The 13,397-nt window shown below is 40.5% G+C and overlaps 1 protein-coding gene across 1 annotated transcript in view; it reads right to left on the minus strand.

Annotated features, from left to right (window-relative positions):
• The window catches only part of LOC137297057 (mRNA-decapping enzyme 1B-like), a 117,486-nt gene that overhangs the window by 23,557 nt on the left and 80,532 nt on the right, over positions 1-13,397 (minus strand). The window contains exons 3-4 of the mRNA XM_067829020.1: positions 11,307-11,434; positions 5,355-5,418 (exon numbers count right to left, since the gene is read on the minus strand). Of these exons, the coding sequence (XP_067685121.1) occupies positions 5,355-5,418; positions 11,307-11,434 (192 nt within the window). The remainder of the gene's footprint in view (positions 1-5,354; positions 5,419-11,306; positions 11,435-13,397) is intronic.

Consider the following 13,397-nt stretch of genomic DNA (forward strand, 5'->3'; position numbering starts at 1 on the left):
GAAATACATTGCATGTTATGGAGGAATACAAAACAACTATACAATAAGTTGGGCACTGAATATATACACAATTTGCAGGTTATAGGGAATACAAAACAATTATACAATTGGTAAGGCACTGAACACAAACACCACTTGCAGGATATATGGAATACAAAACACTTACACAGCACTTGCAGGACATGTGGAATACAAAACAATTATACAATAGACAGGGAACTGTTTATAAACACTACTTGCAGGTCAAGAGAAATACAGAGCAACAACAATTATAAATGGATATATACAATACTGAGTTAATAAAGTATGGATATGAAAGATATTTATACTTTGTATGTTTCACAAGTTGATCTTGATATCATAGCATGGTTGTGTATGAGGAAAGAAAGAGTGATGCTGGAAATCATTCTGGAAAAAACCCAACAAGCAATGGATGGCAAGAGGTCATCATCTTGGAATCCTGTCAGCAAATCCTGGCCCTGTGCACAGCAGGATGTTGTGTGTCAGTTAACACGACTATCCCTAACGATGAATGAAACTAAAGTTCTGATTTTGTTGAGGTTGTTGGAACAATGTAACGCTATATTTGGCTACCAGTTCAAGATGAATTCAACCCGATTCAATGAAGAAATGATGCAGGTTTTGACACAACTATGAAATACGGAGAAATATTTTCAGCATTAAAGGAGTGTTACGATATTCTGTGAAAAGCACAGGAAGCATCTGTTTTAGCCCTGCTCAACAGATCATTTAACTGGTACAGTAAACAATATTCAGAAAGCTTTGCTTCACGCTATACCTTGCCATTAGGCCACATTTCCGATGACAGACCACAGACACTAAAAATACAATAATGGCAGAAACACCTTTCCCATGTGAAAACAGAGGCAAAAGTTCTGTAGCCACTTTCATACCATACTTCTCAATTGACAAATGAAGACACATTGACACATAACACAAAGGACTCGACTTAAGTAATTGAAATGTGGAACCTTACCAAATAACTTTGTTGCACCAGACAAAAACAGGCTGCACCTGCAGCTCAGTATATAGAACCATTCCTAGTTTGATCGTGTATTCAAAATGGCCACTGCTCTTTCTCATCATTTTGTTTTCAAGCTGATGTCTGTCTCCTTTGAACAAAATATCAACATGCATTGGGTGCAACTTTGTATAATTGTAAGGTTATTTTGCAGCTTTAGGTTGCACCAATGACAGCTGTATATGTTTAAATGAAGCCCTGACATATGAAATACTGCTAACTATGCATGTCTATAGTAATACCCACTGGAGCGAGTGAGTGACTTGTGTTTAAACCTGCTTTAAAAAGTACTCAGGTTACATCATGGGCCATTAGGTAAAACATGAAGGCAGGTATGACAAACTTAGGGAAAAAAGAGGATGTACCAGAATTCAATCCACCACCCAAGGGACACAACTCTGCACACATGTGCTGCCTTACTGGAAGGAGTGAGGTGGGATTTACACCACATTGAACAATATGTCAGTTTCATTCAGACAAAACAGTTTCATACAGGAGCAAAGCCTAAACACAGATGGGAATATATGTATTACCCTTGGTCGATCTAGGAGAGAAACCAGGATTGGGGCGTCAACTGTTATCCTCCATGGTGAGTGCTATTTATGGTGGCTGTTGTCCATGGTGAGATATCAGTGGTGGGATGTGTTTCATGGTAAGCCATATCCATGGTGAGTGTTATTCACAATGGGCGTCATCCTCCATGGTGGGTGGTATGTCCATGGTGGAGATATCAATTAAGGGTGTAATCTATGATAGGCATTATCCATGGTGCGTCTTAACCACAGTGCACTTTATCCATGGCAGGTGTTATCCACAGTGAATGTTATCCATCGTTAGTGTTATCCATAGAGAATGTTATTAATGGTGGGTGTTACGCAGTCAGTGGTATCCATTGTGAATGTTATTGATAGTGGATGTTATTCATGGCCATAGTGGATGTTATTCATGAGTTTTATCCACAATGAATGTTATTGATATTGGGCGTTATCCACACTGATTGTCATCAGCAGTAAATGTTATTGATGGTGTGTGTAAGTCATGGTGAGTTTTATCCACAGCGAATGTTATTAATGTTGAGTGTTGTCCACAGTAAGTGTTATCCATTGTGAATGTCACTGATGGTGGGTGTTATCCATGGTGAGTTTTATCCACAGTGAATGTTATAGAATGTGTGTGCTATATACAGTGAGTCTGCCATGATATATTAAGGCTTAAAGAAACTTGTCACACTCCATGATAAGGAACAGAAGATGAAAATTCAACCAACTGACTACCATCCATTCTTGTGCATGGAATCTGCACTGTTACCCAAATACAATATACGTCATGCAGACAGATGACAAGTCCTTACTGAATTTGGACTTTTCTCTCCTCAGTGGATAACATTATCACAAGTATTTAACCTTAGAAAAAAGAATTTTAACAAATCTGTTATGACGGGTCTTGGTAGTTAATGAGATCACTTTGAAATGGTTGACTTTGACAAGGGTTAATAAGGTATGTGGGTACAGATGAACTACACATGCAAACGTCCTTGTGATGTTTTCAGCACATCCACACTAACACTCAGGGTATCATTAACCCAAATACCTTGTGAAATCAATACTAACATTTACACAGATCTTGTAAACAAAAGTACTCGTTAATACACAAATACCATGGCCTGTGATAAAGCAACCATCACCATCACTCATCATGTGCATCCACCTCTTAGTATCTCTATATCCGCCAAGTACAAAGCCCTGCCCTTCCAACACAACCATCATATCCACCCAACTCCTGATATCCCTGACTGAAAAGTCATGACCATCATATGCATCCAGCTCCTGGTATCCACAGCTGCAAAACCCTGCCCATCATATCCATTAAGCTCCTAGTATCCCTCCGCTACAAAGCCCTGACTATCATATCCATCCAGCTCCTAGTATCCCTCGACTGCAAAGTCCTATTATATGAATCCAACTCCTGGTATCCCTCAACTACAAAGCCCTGCCCATCACATCCAACCAGTTCAATACATCTCCATATCCACCAACTACAAAGCCCTCTCCATCATATCCATCCAGCTCCTGGTATCCACCACCTACCAAGCCCCGCCAAACATATCCATCCAGTTCCTGGTATCCACCACCTACCAAGCCCCGCCAAACATATCCATCCAGTTCCTGGTATCCACCACCTACCAAGCACCACCTAACATATACATCCAGCTCCTGGTATCCACCACCTACCAAGCCCCGCCCATCATATCCATCCAGCTCCTGGTATCCACCACCTACCAAGCCCCGCCAAACATATCCATCCAGTTCCTGGTATCCACCACCTACCAAGCCCCGCCAAACATATCCATCCAGCTCCTGGTATCCACCACCTACCAAGCACCACCTAACATATACATCCAGCTCCTGGTATCCACCACCTACCAAGCCCCGCCCATCATATCCATCCAGCTCCTGGTATCCACCACCTACCAAGCACCACCTAACATATACATCCAGCTCCTGGTATCCACCACCTACCAAGCCCCGCCCATCATATCCATCCAGCTCCTGGTATCCACCACCTACCAAGCCCCGCCAAACATATCCATCCAGTTCCTGGTATCCACCACCTACCAAGCCCCGCCAAACATATCCATCCAGCTCCTGGTATCCACCACCTACCAAGCACCACCTAACATATACATCCAGCTCCTGGTATCCACCACCTACCAAGCCCCGCCCATCATATCCATCCAGCTCCTGGTATCCACCACCTACCAAGCACCACCTAACATATACATCCAGCTCCTGGTATCCACCACCTACCAAGCCCCGCCCATCATATCCATCCAGCTCCTGGTATCCACCACCTACCAAGCCCCGCCAAACATATCCATCCAGTTCCTGGTATCCACCACCTACCAAGCCCCGCCAAACATATCCATCCAGCTCCTGGTATCCACCACCTACCAAGCACCACCTAACATATACATCCAGCTCCTGGTATCCACCACCTACCAAGCCCCGCCCATCATATCCATCCAGCTCCTGGTATCCACCACCTACCAAGCCCCGCCCATCATATCCATTCAGTTCCTGGTATCCACCACCTACCAAGCCCCACCCATCATATCCATCCAGCTCCTGGTATCCACCACCTACAAAGCCCTGCCAATCATATTCAACCAGTTACATATATCTCTGTATCCATCAACTACAAAGCCCTGTTCATCATACCACTCCAGCTTCTGGTATCCCTCGACCACGAAGTCCTGTCCATCATATCCAACCATATATGAAGCCTGGTGAACCCCAGAAGTCTTATTATCCACTGTTCTAAACAATAAGGACTGCCAACACACATACAGAGCATGTAACAAGGTCTATGTTTGTGTTTGTGCTCAACAATAATATACCCACAGTTCTGATCATGAAGGTCATTGCTTAGCAGCAGGCGAACAGGGAATAATAACTCATATCTACCGCATGGGGGTTTCAAACATCCTTCGTGTTGGTGTCAAACTGGTCAGAGAGGTTCTGACATTTCAAAAGTACATGGCACACATGCTGTCATATTTGACGTGAGTGAGTAGGAGGGTCAACACTGCTTGGAACAGTATCTTGATATATCACAGAGAATCATTTGGATTTGTTTGTTGTTTAACGCCACACTCAGCAACATTCCAACCACATGATGGCAGACATAAGGTATCAACTTGATGTGGAAAGAAATCCCATGACAGCGCAGCAATATGGTGCTTACAAACCAGCATTACAATTTCTAGGATTAGAACTGGATCTGTTGACCCTTCTCTGCCATTGCTATAGCTAACTAAGAGTGAGTCAGCCATCTGACCTTATTCTCATAAGGCTGATGCATTTGTCTATTTACTAGTACTTTATTCAGTTGGCTACTCAAAGTCTGACTGAAAACATAACCTAATGGAAGCTTCACTGAGGTAAAAAACATGGAAATCCCTTTGAAGGCCTAAAGTCATCCTGGAAAATATATTCAGGTTTTCTGCTGAAAATGAAAGCACCGCAAGGGCCTTCGGTCTTTACAGAAAATTCTGTATTGTAACATCCTTATCCAAATTCCATTGAGACCTGAATGGGTCCTAATAGAAATGTCTAGCTGAAATTGTGTAAACACAAGCAGTGCTAAGTTAAACCGTATTTCAACAAATGTGCAGCCATGTTACGAATCAAGCACTTTTCATTACATGATACTCCTAAATATATACTGTGGTATGAACAATCTAACTGATCTGATGTCGTCTGATTGGCTGTGGCGCTGATGGTGGTTGCAGCGGTTGTTGCTGGTGACTTACTTGTTCATGAGATTTCCGATCCTGGCACACTCATCCTTCTCGTAGAACCAGATGCCGTAGATATCTGTAACATGAACAACAACTGTGTAACACATGCATACAACAAAACCAAGGCACACTGGCTGAATTACTCACCACAATTAAAGGGGGAGTTCGCTGAAACAAATCGGCTGGCTCAGCATGTTTGATTCAAGTCATTCAAGTACCATTGGGTTTGATGCTTCTCATATCTAAAAATGGGATCAATCTTGTAGCCAAAGGTAAAGCAGGAAACATGAATTGGCATCATACATGGCATTAGTCATGTTTAGATCAAGGTCAGGTGAATTGAGTACAAGACGGTGGCGCTATAATATCGAATTATATCATTTGTACAATGAGGTGTAGCTGTTTGTATCTGTACAGGTTTACCTGTATTTATGTAATGACACCTCACCAAAACCTAACTAATCCATTTCATGAACAGAGTGGCAACGTTTGGTATCCTAAAATATTTTCACATTTTATTCAACTAGGAGGCACCATTATCTGCCCACTAACTGAGGTGATCATTTGGCCATTGCGCTTATCTTACCTGCCATCTAGATCTAAGTGAATTAACCCACTCATCTCTAAAAAAGAACATTGTCCAACTTATGAGCTCATTGTAATCTCCAGAATTCAATGACGCCATGGAAGGGCAATGATTTATCATTGTAATTTATTGGAAAAAACTATCTTCCATTATATATATTTTTTTCAGCTTTAGATCACCATCTCCACAAAAACTGATAATACAGTGTCCATGGGGGGGTGGGGGTGGGGGTAACTCTCTTGAAAGAAACATACTTCATTTCCAGTGCTATCTAGACCACCATTTTATCAATAAAAAGACATTTTGCTATAAATCTACAATTTGTACTACCCAATGTTGTCATGTTTATGTTGGATCCGACAGATTATCACGATCCCAAGATTCAGGCAACTGTGATAATTACAGCAATAGATGGGGCACACTCCTGTAACAACGTTTCAACACCAAAGACATACTCAGTTCCATCAAAGAAAGGGTTAGTAATAACTGGAGAGCTAGGTTTCTCCCAGACGTTCACCCTGGTGCATGATCATCATCTAGTTCCGTCTTTCACCCCTACATGTGACTTGATACTGATCTGATCGAGGATGATGATGATAGGGAAAGTAATCAAGAAAGCTTTGAGAGATGTAACAAAATCTAGTCAATTGAGAAGTAAGTGTTCTTTCATGTTGGCTCTGAGTAGGGACCTGCTCAAGTAGTCTTGACGATAAAAAATCACTTGCTTACATTATCTCAGAGGGGCCATTACAGCTACGTTTATCATAAGGCTCATGTCATAAGCTTAATTTTGTAACATCCAGCAACTTTAGCTAATTCTACATCAAACAAGAGCATGGAGAAACAGGATGCTTATGGACAGTTTAATCTATATAGTTTTTGATAATGTTATCATGGTACGCTAATAATGGTGAGGAAAATATAGATTCATGTCACAAGCTTAATTTTGAGGCATTCCTTACTATGACGTAACTGTCATCCATTCCAAATAAAGCCACTGAGTGGAACAAGAGCTGTTAGTAATAATCTATCAATCAAGATATTGTTTTGTTATTTTGTTACCATTTCTCAAAGGTTACTTTATTTTTTCTCCACTGAGGCCACATGATACCACACTTGATTACAAACAAGTCTCATCATACTGAGCTGATTAAGTGCAACATTAAATAACATGTGAAGATATTATTGATATCCTCCACCTTATAAACATATTATTAAAGGTCACATGCAACCATGCAATTATTCATGACATATAGTATACATTGTTGCTTGTAAAAAATAAATAAACAAAATTATAAAGGTACAATAGCGATTCAAAAGTGGAATATTTTGTTCTTGGGCTCACTTCCCTCGAAACAAGTCTTTGGGAGACCGAACCCAGTCATAGCGGGTGGGGGTGCACTCAAGTGTAACGACGGCTTCTGATTGGCTGGTTCATTTGGTGATACGCTGAGGGCTCATTGTGTGTACAGAAAAATGATCTGTTTGATGAGCATATTTGAAGTATGGTGAGTCACAAGAAAGTAAGATTCTTTATGGCTAACAACTTCTTTTATTGTACTTGCTGCATCGTTTCAGTATGGATTCATATATTGTTGTCAAACAAATCATATGCACTAGAAGAAGTTGTTATCCATAAATAATGTATATAGAGATGTTGGGTTTTGTAGATACATGTTCTCTGAATTTGCGGTCGATTCAATAAAAAATCATCTCTGCAGAGATGGTGAACTACTGCGTGGCTGGAAACTGTCATTCGTCCAAGTATAAAGCAGGACTTGAAACTGACAAGAGTTTGCACCAGTTTCCGACAGATCCAGTCATCCGAGAAAAATAAATGTACACTTAGTTTGTTTGCAACCCACAGACATAAAAACACGTCATGTATACAAGTATCACACCTGCCTAGTTATATAATGTGGCAGAGACAGGACACGGGTGCACAAGTCATAAATCAGTTTATTTTGTTTATGGCATATAGCCTGATAGGTGTGAAGTTCAAATTGTGTGTGGTCAATGATTGAAGCTGTTTATTGCATATTGTCGAAAGCAGACAGGCTGGCAGACATGTAGGTGTCAATAAATCAGACATTGAGCTTTCTCTGTGACAGAGGCTGCTTACCACAATCAACAAATCGTTTGAACTCGCGGGCTTTTTTTTCATCGCGTTTATAGGTTGAATTGGCATTTTTGATGATTTGTTTTGGTAAGTGCATACCGCAAGGTATCAGAATCTGCAAAGTTGTTTTTTACGTTGCATGTGACCTTTAATTAATAATTAACAGAGAGGTATTCCAGCTAGGACCTGAGAGTAAAAGACTGGACGATCCAGTGAATCATATCAAGAAAAAAATTATCCTTTGTTTTAAATGGAAAATCCCTGAAAACTGGATGTCTTATTCTGGACACGAACTTGTACTCATGGGAATCTAAGTCCAAGTTGTTGCCTTCAAAACATAACAAGAACATATACATTTGTCAGACATATATCTACCAAATATGCAGACCCTGATGAGGAAATTGTACTGGTGTGTCTGCACCTTTGGATGGTGTGAAGGGTTTAAGTGAAAGTGATAAAGTGGAGATATGTCCTCCTTGATGGTCCTCATGCGTGTAACAGTTCCCTACTGCCACAGCTTGTAACTGTCCCATTACTCTACACTGCTGAGTGTCGTTTATGTTTGAATGATAGGTATCTATGCCCCACAAATTAAACATAAGACTGAAAAAGATGCTATCTAATGAGTAATGATAACAGAAGCTCTTCCCATTAAGAAGTTGAGCCTTGAGGATTTGCTGCTCATCTTGAAATTTAAGTACTTGCAAGACCACCTTGACAGTACAGACATGAAGTCATTTGATGAACATAATGACGAACCAGTAAAGGGGCATTAAAGCTTACCCAGGCTTTTTGTATGAAGACTCATTATCTAAATCATTATCTGTGGGATATTGTAATGTTTTACGACAACATGCTTTTGAGGATCAGTGGGGACACTGGGGATATTGTGAGGAACTACTCTGCCTTAAATATAACATGTTTGTTAAGATTTACTAGGCTTTTGATACATGTTTGTGAAGATCAATGGGGACATGATACAAAATCGTGTAGGGTGATACTGTGAAGATCTACTGGGCTATTAATACAACCTTTGTGAAGATCAAAGGGGCAATTGACACAGAATTGTATGGGGTGATACTGTGAAGATCTACTGGGTTTTTGATACAACACTTTTGTGAAGATCAATAGGGACATCCATACAGAATTGTGTGGGAACACTGTGAAGATCTACTGGTCTTTTGACACAACATGTTTGTGAAGATCAGTGGGTACACTGATACAGAATCATGTTGGGGTGATACTGTGAAGAGCTAATGGGGTTTTAATACATTGAGGTGAACAGAGTTATAGAAACCTTTGTCTACAGGATACTGTAAAGCTGTGCTGAGTTTTTCATATAATGTTTTTGTGACAACTGAAGTGAAAACTGATACAGTATGCTCAGTCTGTAAAGGTTTACTTGGTGCTTCATACATGTTCATCATCAGTGGGTGTTATACTGTAAAGATCTACAGCACATGTTTAATTCACAACATATGAAGACGGAGTAGAAATAATCTGAAGTCAGTTACAAGCCTGAACATATCAGGTACAACTGCACACTGTCACTTTAAGCTTTTCTTTCCGGTGAATTATCTAAATGGTGTGTCATTAACAATGGTGTGAAACTTGAGCATGGTAACTGACACATTTCTGGATCATTTTCTACATGTTCTCCTCCACTGTCTTGTCACTGAAGGAAATGGATGTTCTTCAACTTCTTTAGAGCAGCACATACTCTAGCTGACCGGTGAGCAGTGATCGAAATAACGGCCTGCCCCACTGCCCGTGGCAGGTAACTTTTGAGTCAGGCAGCCTGGAAATTCTCTCCACTCTCTTGTCTGGTTGAAATTTTGTAGGTTGACCTACTTTCAGTTTGCTCTCAGCACGATCATTCCATTTTATTTGTCATGTCATATTTTGATTTAAGAAAGATGAATGAAAGCTACGAACATATTCGATAATTATACATGGACACCTCTTCAGCCAGTGAAGATAGCAATAGGACACTAAAACTGGCTGGCTTAGTAAGCTACACTATGAATGGAGAAACATGGTTCAATAAGAACCAATCAAAGAGAGGGTTACTTAAAGGTGGGCAGGCAACTTTCAACATGGGCAGGTAACATTTATGGGTCACCAGCCCAGTTGTCAGGTTGAGCTGAAAAATTATTTCGATCAGTGATGCTGAGGCTCATGAACATGAGTCACATTAAGTCACAGTAAGAATAAAACATGCGCCTAACAGACAGACATGACATTTCTGGTTGTACCTAAGAGTCTGACATCATAACAGTCACGTCAATGCTTGTCTTATGTCTAGGAATGGTCAATACTAGAATAGACCTGTGACGACGCATCATAGTATCGAAAATTATGATACCTTATCAGACAATAAATATATAGATACTTTTTCTTGTATTGTTGACCTTAAAATCAGTAATTTCACACAAAAATGGTAATGACAAAATTTATGCTGTTACTTGCCATCAAGAATGTAACCAAAGATGGCATATCCTCATATGCATCAAAGTGAATCCTATTGTTCCAAGCAATTGTGATACATATCGTATCGTAGCCGTGAAGGTCCCGGGGTAGAATAGGTCTTCAGCAACCCATGCTTGCCATAAAAGACAACTATGCTTGTCGGAAGAGGCGACTAACGGGATCAGGTGGTCAGGCTCGCTGACTTGCTTGACACATGTCATCGGTTCCCAGTTGTGCAGATCAATGCTCATGCTGTTGATCAGTGGATTGTCTGGTGACAGTCCGCTGCCATATAGCTGGAATACTGCTGAGTGTGGCGTAAAACTAAACTCACACACTCACATATAGTATCGATCAATTACTTTATCATCACAGTTCTAAATTCCAACATGACTGCCAGAAATAACACCAGGGTTTAAACTGTTTTTTTTGTATTTACAGAAACTGTTTATTGTATTTACAGACCCCAACATCACCAAATTTGTCCGACTGTACACATTCTGCAATAAAGTGATGTTTATAGCCTCAATGAAGAGGTCAGTAGATCTATCATATGATCACAGAAAACATTCATAAATTCACAAACTTCTACATTTCTATTTGATAAGTGGGTTAGTGTTCAATAGCATCGGGTATCACAGCGACCTGTTATTTATTCAGTCTGGACCAGAAAAACCCAAATCTGAAACCATGAATAATGATCCATGACATTGGGTACAGTGGAACGTGAGTCTTCATCAAACTCATCATCTGTAGTCTGACATTGTATATGAGTAAAACAAAAACTTACTTTTGGCATTTCTGTAGAGGAGGAAGGGATCCTGCACCTGGAACTCTAAATCCTTGGTGATTGGCTCGATGAGGTTGTTGAGGCCCAGTCGATTCAGGATCATGAAACCTTGAAGTGGGGTGGCAGACCTGTCACATAATGAAAGAGTAATAAAAAGTAGGCACACCCCGAGACTTGTCAAGTAATCTGGAACACTTGGCAGCAGTGTAAGCCAACAAACAGTAATTAGTTCTGTCTGTCAGCAGAGGCACCTTGGCATGGGGCGAGAAGGAAAAGAACATGTTCAGTGGGGAATTAGCCTTGAAGTAAGACATTTTGATGAAATAGATTCTCTGCTGAAGAATGTTGATGTATTCTAAATGTACACTTGAATTTGAGCCAAAGGTTAACAAATCAATGATGCAAGCCGTGGCATTATTTCACAGGAAGACGGCAATCTCCATGCATCTTACTGAAATAGTTCAATAAACCTGGCCGATGTCTGACACGTATCACTACAGGATAGCCTAGATGGGCTCAGACAGGATTTCATGATCAAAATGTACCAGTGTTTATCTAGAAAGGAAGGAATTAAACAGAATAGCTAATCCAAGATATCACTGTGGCATATTGCACACAATGCTATTCAAAGTAATACCCCGACTTTCAAAAGTGAAGGTACAAAGGATCCTAAAGCAAATTTTCAGGGTTGTTGGAGGCAATATGGAGGACTGTAAAGTAATGACGATGTCTGTATGGTTACATAATTACGTTACTGCCTGGAATGAGGTAAAGGTCACGTGGACAGTGGTCAAGCCTGATGGATGAAAGAACAGACAGCTGCTTTTAACGCACTGTGGTTACAGTGAACAGGATTGTGCACTTTTCAGAACACAGAACATTTTTTCTGCATCCATTCCCTTCATTCATGCATACTGGAGACATGTTTATGCATCACATAAAAGCTTGGACCGGGATTTTCGAAGCTCTCTTAGCACTAAGATAGTCATAACTTAGTCATAAGTGGCACTTAAGATCACCTCTTAACACTAAGAGAGCTTCGAAAATCTAGGCCCAGGTGTTTATTACATAGGTCATATATTTCACTAGGTTATACCAAACATGCTCTCAAAGAATGTTTGACTTTAGAGTTTTATTTCAAGAAGGCAAACACTGTGCCAACTAGGTGAAGCCAGAAACTGATGTAGTGTTAGACTTGCAGGCAGTCATTTATCACACTGGCATCCTGTTTTACCAAACTACCTTTTCAAAATTTTGTGTAGTTAAAAAGTGAGTGAGTGATTTTAGTTTAATGCCGCACTCAGCAATATTCCCGCTATATGGTGGTGGTCTGTAAATAATCGAGTCTGGACCAGACAATCCAGTGACGTACTACATGAGCATCGATCTGCGCAACTGGGAACTGATGACATTTGTAAGCCAAGTCAGCGAGCCTGACCACCCAATCCCTTCAGTTGCCTCTTACGACAAGCATTTTATGGCAAGCAGGGGTTGGTGAAGGGCTATTGTAAACCAAAAGTCACTGTGTTCTGTAATCTGATTGGTTGAAAAACATGATCAAATGGTATTAGATTCCCGGAAACTGCAAGACTATTCAATGCGTATTGACCTTGCAAACAATTGTATTGTTGCGTCATCACCAGTGGTGACGTCATTCAAATCATATTGTGACGTAAAGTCAGAATGACGTCACAAATGAGCAACTCCAGACACTACCATGGGAACCAGCTGAAACGGCCTGCTGATGACACTTCACTGCTGTACCCGTACTCGATGTAAATGAGTGCAGACAGTAAAACCCTTTGGTTTACTTTTGTGTTTACAATATCGATAAACATCATGACACCGTCGGTTCCAAATGCATTCCCATGCTTCAAACACTCAATAACACTCGGAAATTGGTCAACACATGATGTTTATCTCCTAATTTTCACTCTACATTGTACCTGTATTGAGAAGATGGGCTCTACATTTTACCTGTATTGAAGGGATGTTCTCTCTACACTGTACCTGTATTGAAGAGATGTTCTCTCTACATTGTACCTATTGAAGGGAATTTAGCCATTTCTAAAGGCTTGATGAAGTAATATT

This window comes from Haliotis asinina, chromosome 9, assembly GCF_037392515.1.
Source record: "Haliotis asinina isolate JCU_RB_2024 chromosome 9, JCU_Hal_asi_v2, whole genome shotgun sequence".
NCBI classification, from domain to species: domain Eukaryota; kingdom Metazoa; phylum Mollusca; class Gastropoda; order Lepetellida; family Haliotidae; genus Haliotis; species Haliotis asinina.